The sequence below is a fragment of the Lagenorhynchus albirostris genome, chromosome 4 (assembly GCF_949774975.1).
Source record: "Lagenorhynchus albirostris chromosome 4, mLagAlb1.1, whole genome shotgun sequence".
In the NCBI taxonomy this organism is placed as follows: domain Eukaryota; kingdom Metazoa; phylum Chordata; class Mammalia; order Artiodactyla; family Delphinidae; genus Lagenorhynchus; species Lagenorhynchus albirostris.
Window position 1 is genome coordinate 45,610,083 of NC_083098.1, and position 16,598 is coordinate 45,626,680.

Consider the following 16,598-nt stretch of genomic DNA (forward strand, 5'->3'; position numbering starts at 1 on the left):
GTAATTACAAATTATATAGTTAAAACTTTCACATTCTGAAATACCTCTCTCTTATACTCCTGGAAGAGTAATTTAATATTATAGAAGGTGCTTATGGCCTTTTTGAAGGGGCAAGTTTTTAATATTTAGTATAGTGAACATTTAATCTACAGCCAAAAGTGACACTGTAAAACTCCTAGGGAAAGAAGAGAGCTTAGAGAACGATCAGATTGCTTTAAAAATGACCATTTCTGTCACATATGAAAGATACTTCAGTTATTTGTTTACTCAACATTAAAGATAATTATAACTTGGTAAGACGGAAACTTTACCAAAATAGTAGGCTAAGAAAATCAGGTCTTTCTGCAGAGTTTATATTTTTAATAGAAAATGTTAAGAGATACTTATAGAAATTCTATAGAAAAAATAATTTTGTATGTATCTAATATTCCAGCAGTACAAAAGTATATAGAGTAAAATGTGAGAGTCCCTTCATCTTATTCATACCCTCTCGGAGTAACTCTTATTCATTCTTTACACATTACTAACGTATATGTGTATAGTTTTATTTAAATGGCATCGCACCATGCATATTGAGTTTTGAGCCTTAAAAACTTTATGGACACTTTTTTTCTCTGTCAGTACACAGTTTTCACAGTTTGCCCCTTCAGAGGTGCTTATGGCCTCTTTGAAAGAGCAAGTTTTTTAATGTGTTATCCTCATCCACCATGTTAATATTTATTTTGACAGAATTATAAAACAGTATTTTAGGGGAAAAAATAACCTTAGAGATTTTATAGTTGAATACCTCATTGTCCAAATGAGGTATTCAGCTGAACACCAGAATGGCTAAGTGATTAGAAATAAAGGTTAGTAATTAGTAATAAAGCCAAGTCTGAAACCCATGTCCAGACTTTGAGAGCACACTACTCCCTAATTCTCAATTTTTAAATTACTTCTTTTGGGTGTGTGGTATGAATTTGTTTTGGTAGCAGATTCATAGCAAACTCACTGCCTTACTTTATTTTGTATAGGTTAATATAATGTTACTGCCTCTTACTGCTGACCCTGTCACTGGTGTGCTCAGGAAATGCAAGGTGAATACGTACTGGGCAGTAGGAAGAACTTAAATTAAGGTTTAGGTGATTCAAGTAACTGAAAACCTACCTCACTAGGTTATTGTGATGTTTAAATGACAGAGATATTTAAGCTGCTTGTTCACACTAAGCTCAGCAAGTCAAGGTACTCTAACTAATTGTTGGTTACATCACAGTATAGTTCCTAACTTGGGTAGAGAGCAGGAGTTGGCAAACTTTTTCTGTAAAGGGCCAGGTTGTTAATAGTTTAGGCTCTGAGGGCCACATATGGCCTCTATCACAATCTTCTAAAAAATGTTTGATAGAATCTTTAAAAATGTAAAACCAGCCTTAGCTCATGCAGGTTGTACAAAAACAGGTGGTTGGCCAGACTTAGCCCATGGGCTGCAGTTTGTCGACCCCCATGTTGGGATTACCAGAATCTCAGCACTTTAGCTTCTAAGAACTACTTTATGAGATAAAGGGGAAAATATAAATGAATGGAAAAGAATAAAGAAGTGGTTGTGGGTTTGGGGGAGAAAACCTTAAGATACTGCTTTTTTGATACATAAAGTATAATCTTAACCTTTGTTTCCCTAATGCTTAAATTTAGGTATGAAGCCTATTCATGCTGCAGACAAACAGCTGCTTATAGTGGCAAATGCCCACATGCATTGGGACCCAGAGTATTCTGATGTGAAACTCATTCAGACCATGATGTTTGTCTCAGAGGTTAAAAACATTCTGGAGAAAGCCTCAAGTAGGCCTGGCAGCCCAACTGCAGATCCTAATTCCATCCCGCTGGTGCTATGTGCAGATCTTAACTCATTGCCAGATTCAGGTATTTATAACATCATTTCCTCTTCGCTTTCAGTTTTGTTTTTACTTCTAGTTGAAAGGTCAGTTAGCTCTTAACTTTTGAGTAGAGACTTTCTCTTCTAAATTAGAGAGTGTATCAGTAAGAATCCCAGGAATGGGACATGGAGTAATTGAGGAGAGTTTATTTAGTTAAGCTATTTCCAAAGGTGTGTGCAGGGTTAGGGGCACAAAACAATGAGTGATGCAGTACCCTGTTACTAGGGGAGATAGGGACCCTTCACCACCTGTACACCTAAGGGGGAAAAGTGGTGGGAGTTGTTATCAGAACTTGGAAAAAATAGTTACGAGGAGAGGGCCATGTAATGGGAATGATGGATTTGAATTGGGATGCGATCAATCCCTTGCAAACTGACAAGCCAGGGGAATATATATCCCTGCCTGACTCTGCTACTGTCCTCTGATCTCTCGCCACTGCTGTCCATTGACCAAATCCAACTAGAAGCTAGAGCGGGGAGGGGTTTGCAGTTGATGCAAGTAAAGGTCAGCCTCCTGCCTCACAGAATGCAGTGGAGAAGGGTGACCTGAAGAAGCAACCAGAAAATATTCAGCACAGGTAGCTATCTAGTTTAATAATGTTGGCAACCTTTAAGTGAATTCATTAAATGATGCTTGAATTCTGATATTAGGTGCAGAAGAGTAATTAAAATTATCTTAGGATTTCACATTACTTCTTGAGCTCCACTTAACTACTTTATGTCCTAACTTAAATTATTTTAGATCTTTGTAAAAAATCAGTTCTGCACTTAGATATTAAAATTCAAATGTAAAACATTATAGTATCACAGTTTTGCTATTACTGAGGCATATTCTAAATTTTGTATATTTTCAATAAGTCTACTTTAAATTGTTTAAAATAACCACTCAAGAATAAATATAACATAACCCAAATGCCTACAACTGTAATATTAATAAAAGTCTCAAATCTAGAAAACACCTTTGCTTTTTCTCCTTAGCAAATAAATGTCGAAATCATCCTTTCACAAATGTTTGTATTCAGCCCCTACGCTCATTGACACCTTAACTATGTCCTCCTTTTTTAATCCTTTTCTTTTTTTGAGTAAATTGCTCTCAAGCACAGGTTTCCCCCATCTCATTTGATTTGATTAAGCCAATGAGCTATCATTTGGCATCACAGCATGCCGAGTTGACTCAAGCCAGACTGTCAGGGCTGGATCCTGGTTCTGCCACTTAGGGGCTATGCAATCTATAGCTAAGTTCCTCATTTTTAAATAAAGGGATAATCATTTTGTCCACTTCATAGAGTTGTTTGTGAGGTTTAAGTGTGTAAGGCTCTTACAACAGTGCCTGGCATGTAGTAACTGCTAGATAAATGATAGCTCCTTTTCAGCTATTCACAATACTGATGTTGTGCTCATCATTTATTCATTATATATGTTGCTGTCATTCCTGATCACAAATAGAAAGCGATGACTGACAAACTTTAGTAATCATCATCCTCATAAGAAGGGTTGTGGTACTTTTTTCATGTTTACTTATTCAGTGGAAGTGGTGAGCTTTTTCTGAATGCTTCTGCTCTCTTCAGCTTTTTAGACACATCTAATATTTTTGACCAAGTGGTATACCTCCAGCGTATAATGTACTGTTTAGTGTCACTGAAGCTCAAAACAAAGAATGATGTGGCCTAGCTGAAGCTAGACATTGCAGTGTTGAAGATGCAAAATCTATTTTTATTGTCAATGATTTAAAATTTTTTATTATGTATGCTATATTTTACATATTCCAGAAGTTGTTGATGGACTGCATAGAATGTTGAAATGCTAAAGAGATAGTGCTTTGCAATAACATTCTAAAAATATTTAGGGTCAAGACCCTCCTGGTGAATGCCATCCTAGACCCTGGGAATCATCTTCAGCTTGAAGAACCATTAAGAGAACTGAAGATATTTCTGGGTGATCAGGATATTTTGCTCTGGAGTAGGCAAATACACCTCAGTTTGATGGAACCATATGAAATTGCTGGTATTTGATTTTTTTAGCATCAACCACAAAAAGGCAGTTTCCTATGTAAAAGTAAATATTCAGTGTAATAAAACCACTCTGAACTTGGTGCATGCACCTGGCAACAGATTTTGGCCATGAAGTCTTCTGTAAGGTCTAAGTGCTAAATGGTAGTGTTTCTTCCTTCTTTATTCTACTAGGTGTTGTGGAATATTTAAGCAATGGAGGAGTAGCTGACAACCATAAAGACTTCAAGGAACTAAGGTACAATGAGTGTCTTATGAACTTCAGCTGCAACGGAAAGAATGGAAGCTCAGAAGGGAGAATCACACATGGCTTCCAACTGAAGAGCGCCTATGAAAATAACTTGATGCCTTACACCAATTACACCTTTGATTTCAAAGTAAGTGACAGCCTCTGGGTTGGCACAGAAATTATGTCAAATGCAAACATGTGACAAGAAAGATACGTGTTATTTATGCTTAACAGTGTAATCGTCAGGATTTTTTACATTCTCAAAATGTCTTGGCTAAGTGTGCACGTAATGTAAGGAGGTTTCTTAGGTTTTGTGGTGGTTATTGTTGACTTGAGAATTCTCTTTGAACCCTTATTTGTTCGAATTTCAAATAACCATGATAATAGAAAAAAATTCCGAAATACTTTACTTTGTGTATGCCAGGCACTGTTCAAAAGCACTTTATATTTATGAATATAGTTAATCTTCACTTGTCCATACCATCCCTAACTTTCAGTAAGGATCCAAATAATAAGCAACCTGATATAGCTACATTCATCTTGAATGAATTTGTGGAGTGTTCCCTCAAAATTTTCTTAGTACTTTCCATTGATATCTTATTTATCTTTAAATTTTCCAGGTTTCTTGGTGAGATGGGTTAGAGAAAGTTGTGCTTAGGGTCTGTTTTATATCCATGTTGTCATACTAATCAATGCCCAGGCAGTAGACCATTCCAGCTTAGTAAAAGGACCAGAAAGATTTTTTTTTTTTTGCAAAATAAGAAAAAAAAAAATTAGAGGGCCAGTTGTACAAAACCAGTTGTTCTTTTGAAACATTGATTGGTAGTGATTTTCTGTAGTCAGTCCCTTTCCCTTTGACAGTTTTCTAATCACTCTGCCTGTAGCTCTTCTATTGTACCTTTGACTTTCTGGCATTTCAGGCATCTATCCTAAAGTCTTATACTATCCTGAAAAAATGTAGATGTTAGAAAGTGGTTAGGAGTAAGAATCCTAGATGGGGAATTTAATAAAATACCAAAGGAAATTTATGAATTGGGCTCTTACACATCTCCGATAACCTTTTTCCATTTTCAGTGCTTGTTAGCCCCTTTCCAAGAAACAGATAGTAGGAAGAAAGGAAATTTGTGTGCTTATGTTATTGGTCAGTTTTTGTAATCAAGAAGTGGAAAAGAATTGTTTAGAAGTTGAGTCTAATTTTAGTATTTCTGCTGTTAGAGTAGAAAATACTATTCAGAGATAATTGATTTTGTTCAGATCACTCATATGCAGTAATGTGCTGGTAAATATTTAATAATCAGTTTTCTGAGAAAAAAAAGAAGCCCGAATTTGTAGTGTTTGCTGATTTCTGCGGTACATGCACTCCCATTGTAGTAGATTTCAAGCTCCCAACGTCATACCATTGAACACAGAGTTGGGATGAAGTGCTAAGAAAGCAAGTACTAGCTGACTCTATCACACCACGGCTTCTTGTGTAAGCTTAAAGGAGAACCTTGGGACTTAATGATACACAGATTACTGTAGGTTAAATCTTATACAGTGGTATATAATACAGCTCTGCCAGCACAGCACAACCCAGAAAACCTAAAATAAAGTTCCTTAAAATAAGTGTTCAGTAATTCTACAACTCTTATTGTTCTTTTGGTTTGTGTATAGGTAAAAAGACCAAATCATTTCTACCTTAACTAGGCTTTTATAAAGGTTACTTTTACCTTATCCACAAAGTAAAAATTAGGGAAATAATGTTTAGAATATTAATCTAAGCCATCTTCCTCGATCATCTGAGTTGTTTTCAAATCTTTTGTTGATGTTCCTTCAAAAGAACTTACATGTATTAATAAGTGAATAAAAGAATCTTATTGAAGCATTTATGTTGTCTAAAGAAGTACAGTTAAAGAACCAAAAGTGCATGGTTCAGAGAGTGTTTGATGTTAGCATATGTAGGATAGGATGAGAAATGGCAGAACTGTAAATCCGTGCGAGAGAGGCATGAATGGGGAGGATAAATAACGCTGGCTGGCTGGGTAGATGGATGGGAGGGTGGAATAGGATGGAAAAGAAGGATGATCAGAGAACAAACTAAGGGCATACCTGACTAGAGAGAATTAAGCTTTTGGTCCAAGTAGTAGACAATAAACTTTTCAACTTCTTACAAAGCATTTTATGTAATTAGTGCTGTGCCAATATTGAAGGCAGTTGGTAAAAAGGGATAGGTAACATCAAATGTAAAAATGTCATGTGATTAGCATTAAATACAGATCGAAGTATAGTATTCTGCCATTGCATCAATGGAGTACTGTTAAACTTTGTTTACTTGACTTAGCATTTTTTACTTACTTGGTTCTCAAATAAATTAGAAATGTAGAAACGTGGTATTTAGAACTCAGAGTCATTTAATCTAGAACTGATTTGGAATGACTTGAAGGGTAAGCAGTTAGGAGAATTACTTGTACACAAGGTATCTTAGTGAGTTTAGGTTGCCATAACAGAATACCATAAACTGTGTGGCTTATAAAACAACAGAAATTTATTTCTCACAGTTCTGGAGGCTTGAAGTGTAAGATCAGGTGCCAGCATGGTCACGTTCTAATGAGGGTCCTCTTCTGGGTTGCAGACAGCTGTTTTCTCATTGCATCCTCACATGGCGGAGTGAGAGCTCTCTGGGGTCTCTTTTTATAGAGCACTAATCCCATTCATGAAGGTTCCATCTTTATGACCTAATCACCTGCCAAAAGCCCCACCCTCTTATACCATCAGGTTAGGGGTTAGGATTTCAACATAGAAATTTGGGGGGAACACAAACATTCAGTTCGTAACATCAGATAAGTTGAATAAACAGCCTAATTCAAACTTGCCGCTGCTTTCACCATCACCTGCCCCCCCTCCTGCCCCGCGCCAATCTAAGGGTGTGTCTGAACCATTTAAAGAGAAGAGGAAGGACAGTTTTCCTATTATGTCAAGTAGTAAATCTTTCTGTTACACATTGTGAAATTTATAGTGTATAATTTTCTCGCATTCTTTTACAAAACAAAACTTAGCATAACGTTACCTCAAACTATTTTCATTGTTTTTACTTTTTTCTCATATACACTTCTATAGACTTACCTATAGACTTTACTAATATAAAGACTTTTCCCACCTTTTTATGATCTTTTAAAAAAAAGAAACAGTTTGAATCAGAAAAGGTTAAGAATCGTTAGTCTATAACCTTCTTTGTGAATATGATACAGTGTACCAGGTGTATATATGTATAAATACTTGGGCGAGTTCAGACATGAACTTGCTAAGGATTTTGATAAGAGCTTTTACTCTGGATGTTTCAAACCAAGAAAACAGTTACAAGTGATATCTCCAGTTCTTACTTTCTGGAATGTTTAACATCTTTATTGGGGCCTATGTTTGCAAAGGATTCTCTGACTCTAGTAGCTAATGTGCATAATGCTACTTTATAATAAAGTGATAAGATATAAGAGGTTTTATTCAACATAACTAACTGAAAATGTTTTGTTTGTGTTTTGTTTAAAACACAAATGTTTTAAATGTGTTTGCTGAAGCAAAGGGTGGTCTCATAAAAGAAAGTAAAACCACTGAAACTCTTGTCAAACCTTTTCCTAAAATGTCACTGCAAAACTAGGCATTAGCCAAAATGAAGGGATAAAAATACATTGCGCTAATATTTCTTGACTATTTGGATTTGGAGCATTAATGGCAGAAAGTACTCCCCTGGATTCACATAGGTTCCTTAATCTGTGGTAAAGTAAGGTTATAGTATCTAATGTTGAATAAGGCCCTCTCCCTCAAAAGAACTGTTTTGTTGTTTTGGTCTTGGTCATGTCAAAATCAGCAAACTAAGGTAATTGTTTCCGAAATTTCACAGTATAATTTTTTTCATTGAATTCTTTTTTTTTCTTTTAATAAAGTAGCCCATTTCACCGTGATACCATTTAAAAATATTAGCTAGAACTCCCTGTGTATAGTATTTATGAATAGGTATTTCCAGGTGTGGAACTCTTTCTTCATACTCGGGCTCAGGCTCTCTTGATGTGGGAAGGAAGAAATCTGACTTCACACTCTTGCATACATAGCCTGGGGCAAAAAAAGCACACTAGTTTTGAAACTTACTGATCAGATAAACCGAATCATCTAGCTCTGAGAGATACAACTGAATACATAGATAGGTCTTTACTGAATGTTTTTTGCTGAGGTACTGTTGTGCAGCAAGGAATCCAGAATTTATAGTACACCAGGATTTGTGAAAATGAATATTCTAAACTTAAGAACAGATTAGAATGATTAAATGTGTGCAGTATTTTGTATATATGTATAAAATTTGGGAAAGCTGAACTAGGATTAGCAAATCTGAAAAGATGCTTTACAGTGGCTTCATTCAGATGTGTTTGATTGATGTACAAATAACTGAATATCATACCAGTTATCATTACAAGAATTATTCTTGTCATAACTTTTCATTAACTTTGTATATGTTTGTATAAATATTCTGATTTTCTGTTTATTGTAACAGAGTCAGTGCAGTTTCCATATTGTTTATACTGATAAATTAGATTTCACTGACCCAAGCAGGCCAGTTCTAAAGATGCCTAGACATGATTTGGTGTGCTTAGCTTCTCAATTTGCTTACCACTTATGCACATGTGCAAGACTTTATGATTCCACTAGGGTACTGTGTTTCCCTGTCCAGCCACCTTTATTTCATGTAATACCCATTCAAGATTTGAGCTCTATTTGAGCCATTGTGAAGACAGCAGGTGTACCAGAAATACAGGTTACTCAGGTATTTGGCTTTTACAAATTATGAATTGTTCTTTTATATATCTTAAGTTTTTCTTTTATCTAAGCATATATTTTTCTTTTTTTCCCAACTCCCAATCTCTTTTCAGGGCGTGATTGACTACATTTTCTATTCCAAGACTCATATGAACGTGCTTGGTGTCCTGGGGCCTTTAGATCCTCAATGGCTGGTTGAGAACAACATCACTGGGTGTCCACACCCTCACATCCCTTCAGACCACTTCTCACTGTTAACACAACTTGAACTCCACCCTCCACTCCTGCCTCTTGTCAATGGTGTTCACTTGCCTAATCGGAGGTAGTGGAGTACTGCCCCGCAAAGACGGGGATCTGTTACTATGGACCTGTACAGTTGTAAATCAAAGTATGTAGGAGTGAAGTATGGCCATCCTTAAGCTGCTTCTTCAGGTTCCTTTCATTATGTGTTTGCTATAAGATTTTGTACAATTTTGTGCATATTGGTATCATTTGGCACTAGGGCTGGAACCAAAGTATTATCACTCTCTTTCCAGATTTTTAATTTAACATGTTTTTAAGTTGGACCTTCTTCATATTATATTAGGAGTCAGCATTCATAATTGATAAATCACCAATTCAAGGCCCAACAACAGGGTATTTGTTTTTCCAGAACAAATACTTTCTTTTGAATGGTTTCAAGTGAGCCAACCATTTTTCATTTTTGTGAAAGGCAGTTTTTAAAAACTATAAATAAAAGATTTTAAACTGAATGATGGCATGCCTTGCAGGAAACTGCCTTGAATTTCTGTTTTCCATGATAACAAACTGATTTTTGGCTCCCCAGTCATTTGCACATTAACAAAGCACTTAAATTTGCTAGATCTGTACATAAACTAGCCATAATGAGAAAAACTGAGAAATGAAAGGTGATTGCACAATATGGTTTCAAAATCAAGCATTTAACAGCACACAACAATTTGTTGGGGAAGTGCTGGTTGGTTTTTTTTATTTGTTTGTTTTGTTTTTTGAGGAATCGTTCTGTATTTTGTTCCCCTATTAGTTATAACCTTACTAGAAGTGTTAATTCTAAGCCTGTCTGTTCAGTTTCTTTATAGGAAAACAACGGGTAATTTCTACTGCCACACATCTTGAAAATAGAATTTGGTCTATTTAGGGTGCCCACAAAATTAGTGTCCAGTATTTTTTATTGTTTCCATCCACCCTTTTCTGCCTGGTTGTGCTGGAAAAAACAGATATTATATGATCTGTATCATTTTTGCTGTTATGGTCAAATGTTTAAAAAATAACTACCGAATGAAAAGGCCCTGATCAAAGTTTTAGAAGAAGAAAGCTACAAATATTCCATGTGTTTCCCAGAGTAGGTCAAGTGGCTGATGGTTTTGGCTTTTTGAGGTGACAGTGGAAAGGATTTGGGAGAGAGAACAGGGAGTAGTTGAAAACCTTGGATCATTTTTCCTGACTCTAGTTGCCAAATGGCCATTATATGCTTTTAATCTTTGTTTCCGTTGTCTGTCAGGGTTGAATTAAGAAGCTACTGGTTTATTCCCAACTGTTGATGCTCTTTAGATATGTTAGAATCCTTTTTTCGCCCAGGAGGGGCCAGTTGAAAAATCTGTGACTCAAGAGGCAGTGGTTGAAATACCATTTAATGGGGGAAAAATTGGTTGGCTACTTGATGTTAATTATGGCACAGTAACAGGAAAAGGTTGTGTCTGTGTTTTTAAGTTTTTCTTTATTCTGCTTTTTTGCTGCTATAAGAGTTTTCTGAAATTTATATTTTAAACTTTTCATGCACTTTACTGTTTCTAGTCTCAAAATGTGATATTTTTAATAAACAAGAAACTTTCCATTATGTGAATGAAATTTTAAAAGAAAATAGCCTATATTTGTGTTTCACTAATATATAAAGTACAGGTCAAATTTAAATTATTTAATTAGTTTTAAATATATACAATTTGTTTCCTCTTTCAAACCTGACATCTTAGGCTGTTTTATTAGTCTTAAATGATGCATTTCCTGTGGTCATTTTATACTAATTTCTTCCATAGTAAATTAATCAGGCTACATAATATGATATTTCCCCTGAAGGGTAATTTTAGTGCGACGAGGGAGGTGGGTTGATGTAATGTCATATATGGGATTGCATCAGAAGGGTTCTGTAAAGCCTAAACTCCCTTTTAAAAGTGCCTAGTGATAGAGGCGTTGTTTGTCATCTATTATAATTGGAATGTCATTGTAGTTGAGTGAAGTTTGATGTAAATAAAATATTCTTTTAAAAATGTCAAGATATCAGAATAAACAAAATAAACAAAGAAACAACCCTTAAGATGACAGATTTTCCTCAATGTGCAGGTATCCCTTCTTATATACCTCAAGCATTCAACATCTAGCCATGCAAATTGATTACATAGTACTGGAAAGTAGAATAGCATGAAAAACTTAATTTTGTGGACATTACCTTTTTTTGTAATCAGCTACTGTATGTTTTATTTTAAATCTTTTGTTTTGGGTGGGTTTTCTGCTCTGGAGGTATATGCACTAACAAAACATTTTCCTCCTTTCATCTACGCATGTTAATTAGCAATGTGAGCAATATTTCTTACCATACTTCACTCCCAATATTTTTTGAGATGTTTGTATAAAATGGAATTTAAAGTTCACTTATGATTGTATATGAACCACAGAGGAGCCCATTTATTAATAAAAAAACCTTTTTTAATAGTTAAATGTAGAGGGAAAAATAAAAAAAATTGGGAAACATTGTAAACAGCTTAAGTTTATTTTGTGTATGATTGAGGCACTCTGTTGCAGGAAGGTGTGTAATTGGGTTCTCTCTGCTTCCAAATGCACTCTTTCAAACCATTCATTATCCTGTGTATTTTTAATGTGGTTTTAGTAAATGTTGGTAGTAGCTCTGTTAAAGTAGGTAATTGTGTTCTGTTTTGGGTGGCAAACACACTTGGGGCATGGTAACCCAAATTTCATGTGCACGGTTTCCCTTCAGCCCACTGCCCAAATTTCACACACCCTTCACCCTTTGTTCCCTTTGTAAAAGGAGTGGTATCTGTTTTGAGCTGCCAATTCAGATGATCAGAAATGCTGCTCTCCTCAGTATTGTCTTGTTAAAAACACATGCCATTTGGACCTTTGGCATGAAAAGCCAAAAGGAAGAGGTGAATGACATATGGTATATATTCAGTGAAAGTAAAATATTTATGCTCATATACTTTCTGGTTCTCAGAATAAGTTAATAAGCTTTATGCCGTGGGGCTGCTGCATATTTTATCTGAAGATAAGAGAAAATTTGGGCATTTTTAGATTGTGATAATGTTTTTTTTTAACTGTTAAATATGATTTCTGATATTTTTCTAAGAACTGGAGTGTTCTTTAAATTTATTGAAACCGTGCTGTTTGAGGAGGGGAAAACTGCACTGTTTGGCATTACAGCAGTCATACAGTGCATGTCGTCACTCACTCTCTCAGGCATCAGTATCCGCCTCATAGCTTTACACATTTTGATGGGGAGTCTTGCAGCATCCTCAGGACTGACATCTGGGAAAGGCTCAAATCCACGTACTGCTCCTTGCTTGTTGACTTTGTTTTAAAATATTGTGCCTGGTGTCAACTTTTAAGCAACAGCACTGCCTAAAAGCAAGCAGAGAACAGAATCCCAGCACCATTCTATAGGCAACTTTTTAGAATTCAAATATAGTAAATCTGTTCAAGATTTATGATGTTTTATGTAAAAAAATTTTTGTACAACGTAGCTGAATATTTTTGTTTCATTTCTTTGATGTAAGGCGTGTGAACGTTCGTTTGAATATCACATGTTAAAGTCAGGTATGGCACAATGGGTTCTGAGACCAGCTTTTCCTCCCTCCCATTTGCCTTGTTCCAAGCTCTTTCTTTTCAAATTACTTTTCTGCTATTCATAGGCAAATATTTAATTTTACTAATAAGCATCCTGTGTGAATGTATTACAGAAGCCACTGTGTTTTAGTGTTGTAGTTTGCAGAAATATAAAGCTTCATTTCTTATTTGTCCCTATTTGGTGTTTTAAAGTTACTTATTAAATCACAGAGAAGCAAGGGAGAAAGTTGAAAGATCCTGAAGGCTCATATCACTTGATTCTACGGTGGGTTGTATTAGAATTGAGGATGTGACACATTAAAACTGGAACACGGGCAATCATATGGTGTTCCATTTTAAAATTGTATCTCCTAAGTATATACCATTAAATGGGTGAAAGATTAAGTTTGTATTTGCATTTCCAAGAGTTTCTAAAAATCACTAGTGCCATGTATAATTTCAAATCAAATAGCAAAGCATAGAGAAAGCACAAGAAAAAAAAAAAAGGTTAAATGTGTTCTTCGATGGAACCAGAGGCATATGGTTCTTCATTCCCAATCCAAGGCTAGATTTTCTAGCAATAAAAATTGACTGTGTCCCCAGTACTTAGTTCTTTGTTTCTAAGGTCTTGTATTCTAAGTTTCTGAGGGATTTTAATAGCTTTGTAAAATGCACTGACTGATCAGTAGCTTCAGTCACGGAAAACGTCATCAGTTTCTGATAAATTTGGCAGGCCCTGAGAATAATGGTTTCCTAGCAAGCAAAGACTTTAGTGCACATTTTCAAAATAGCACTCACAGAAGTGTGAGTTCTCACATTTGTAAGGTAGTCTTTCTCTTCTACCTGTCCTCCCCCTTAAAAAAAAAAAACACCTTTCTAAGGTGTAGAAGATTTGTTTAACCTTTTCCTTCTGAACTGTATCCTGTTTGTAGAACTCTGTGAATTATTGGTACACAAATTAACTAGGGAAATTAGAATATTTTTCTAATTTAGGAGCTTTAGAGTTTTGAATTTGTAGACAGATGAGAACTTTTATACTTATGGTTGCTTTGAGTGATTGTAATTTTTTAACAGCATCATGATTACTAAATTTGAATTCAAACCTAAGTAAATTAGTTCATCTTAACCTGGTTTACTTACCAAAGTTGTAATCTGTTTAAGAACAGGATGCCAAGAACATCTTGTGTTTTACAACATGATACATCTTCATTGTGTGTCACCTTAAAGCTTAAAAGAAAAAAGAAGGTTCTTATACCTATACTGCAGGGTGTTCTGAACAAGATCCACAGAAAGAAAAAGGTAGTTCTTTTCAGGAAGGTGGTAAGGGAGAACGTGCATGTTTCTCGTTTTTAACCAGATGCCTTGTGTAAGTTTCTCTGTTAAATCACAAGTTCTATAAGAAATAGGGAAATACCAGGAAAAGCAAGCTTTATTAGCCTAGTTAGTAATTTCTTTTGGCATAAGTTTGTTTGGTTAGACTTGGTTATTCTTGGAACCAAAGGAAAACAAGCATGTTGAGGTTTTATTCAACAAACATTATGACATCGAAGTAATGGAATTTTAAGTAAAATAATTTTCACTTTCAAAGCATGTGAAATAAGGACATTTCTGCATATTAAATGTTAATTTTCTATGGCAGTGGTATAAAATTTAGTAGCATTGTACTGACACGAGAAATTGTGTCATCAGAAATAAATCACATTATGAAGAGTGTTTGCAAATGCCAAGTGATACGAGTCTTTTGGCACAGTAGCATTGGGTGTATTCAGCTTCCAGAAACTTTCAGAAGGCATAGTTTGGCGCCTACTAGTTGTTGTTTTTGTTACAACAGTCTCCCCAAATTTAGATAATTTCCCTATTCGTATGTCTGTCACTTTTAACTCGAAAGCATAAGAATCACGGTAGCCCTCTCAGAAGTGGTCCTTTCTTGCTCATTTCAGTTTTGTGTTAGTTCCTAATTACTGATATATGACTGTTTCCTTTCAAGTTATCAATGGTTATATGTACCACATTTGTTTAATGAGTTAACTCACACAATTGGCTCAGCGTTGATGTGTCAAACAATGGCTTTGCTTCTCACCGAACAGGCTTAGTTTCCCGCTACTTGTTTAAATCTTGACGCAGTAAGTGATGCAGTAGTCTGGGTGTGTATTTATTCAGAAACTGTACTGTCCTTTCTCTGTGCTTAATTTGCTTAAAATATATTTCCTTACCTTTGAAATTCTTGAGCGGTGCTCTGCCAGGTTTTGGGGGTATGACTTGGATGGCTGTGTTGCTGCACACTGGGTGTGGAATTGTTCAGTGTTGTGAGTGGCAAATTTCTTAAACACCAGCAGCACTGAGAAGTGCACTATGGGCATTCGTACAGTTGTCCACATGCAAGCAATTCTTTCATCTAGGAGAAGCTGAAGGGTAGGATTCGTTGGAGTACTTAGTATATTTTGAGAGGGATGAATGTTTCACCTTTGGGTTTTGTTGTCTGAGTGGAGTGGGGCGGCATGGAGGGAGGTGGGTTTTGTTTGGGGTTTTTTGGAGAGTGTGTATGTACCTTTTCTCTCTGAAAGGGCCAGGGTGTTGGTCAAATTCACCGTGGATTAATTTATATATTTTTTTCTATTGTGATTTCTTTCAACCATAAAACAAGTGCCAACTAATTGTCCGTGAGATGACTGACTCTTCCACTCAGTTTACCATTTGAATAGGGAAGGGCTCATTTATTTTAATTTCTTGGCATTAAATGAATCTCCATTGTTTTGCATACATTTGAGTCATTCTGTGGCCTCTAAAGTGTTTTTGTAACTAATTTCATGGTTGGAAAGCAAAGCACATGAGTTTAAAACTGAGCAAGAAGTTTTGGTAAGTTTCCTTGCAAACTTGGTAGTTTCTATTGATGCTATTCCAAGACAGATTCTACTGTTTTAGGTTGTGTATTTACTTTGCTTTTGTCCTAAGAAAAAGCCAAGCCCTAAATCAATTTGTTAACGTGTTCTAATAATCAATTTAAAATCTGAGATTTTCTTCCTTCTCTTTTAATCAGAAGATTTAATGAAGTGCCATGTAATCGTGGGTTACTAGTGTTTAATGTTTGATAGCCTGGTTCTGTGGTGTCCTAATCATTTAACACTCTGTCATCCCCGGAGAAAGTGGTTCTACTCTTACGGAACACATTCTCTCTGACAAAATCACCAGCTGCTTTATTTTTCTATTTATTACGGTTAAACAGTTGATGAGGTCTGTATCTTGACCAAACTGCTCAGCTGAGATGTTTTTCACAATAGACACTGTACAAAATATGCGTGCAAAAGGACACAGTTGGGTGGTAGTATTTTTTCATTAATGTGAACATTGACTAAACAAAGCAGTCCTGCCTTTTAAATCTTGTGGCAGCTCAGGAGGGAGGTGCTTAAGAACCTTAACTACTATGTCAGATGACAAAATACTTTTTTCCATTTTGGAGATTGGGTACTGCTCACACATGATGTATAGGGCTAAATATATGCTTGTTTCCTCGCACCTGTGTACTTCCCCTTCTCTCCCTCCCATTCCTTCCCCTGTAGGCAATAAATGGCCATTTTGCAACTGCATACTTTTGTCTTGGTTTTTTACTCTCTATGTGTGCAGTTTAAGGGTCTGCTTTAAGGTCAGCATATCTCTTCTAAAGTGAAGTTGGGCGTCAAGGTCAGGCAAAAATTTCAAATTCATACTACATTTTTTTTTTCCTGGTGAAAACTACATTACTACTTAAGTGACACTTTGTTTAGAATAGATTTGGAAGATAGTCGTAGTTATGAGACTTACTTTGGCTGAAGAAATCTGA

At 35.7% G+C, this 16,598-nt stretch overlaps 1 protein-coding gene across 2 annotated transcripts in view; it reads left to right on the forward strand.

Moving 5' to 3' along the window:
• CNOT6L (CCR4-NOT transcription complex subunit 6 like) overlaps positions 1 to 16,365 on the forward strand; it is a 119,066-nt gene extending 102,701 nt beyond the window's left edge. For both annotated transcript variants that reach the window (XM_060147972.1, XM_060147973.1), the window contains 3 exons: positions 1,669 to 1,896; positions 4,093 to 4,295; positions 9,043 to 16,365. In XM_060147972.1, the coding sequence (XP_060003955.1) occupies positions 1,669 to 1,896; positions 4,093 to 4,295; positions 9,043 to 9,255 (644 nt within the window). In that variant the 3' untranslated portion in view covers positions 9,256 to 16,365. The remainder of the gene's footprint in view (positions 1 to 1,668; positions 1,897 to 4,092; positions 4,296 to 9,042) is intronic.
• The last annotated feature ends 233 nt before the right edge of the window (positions 16,366 to 16,598 follow it).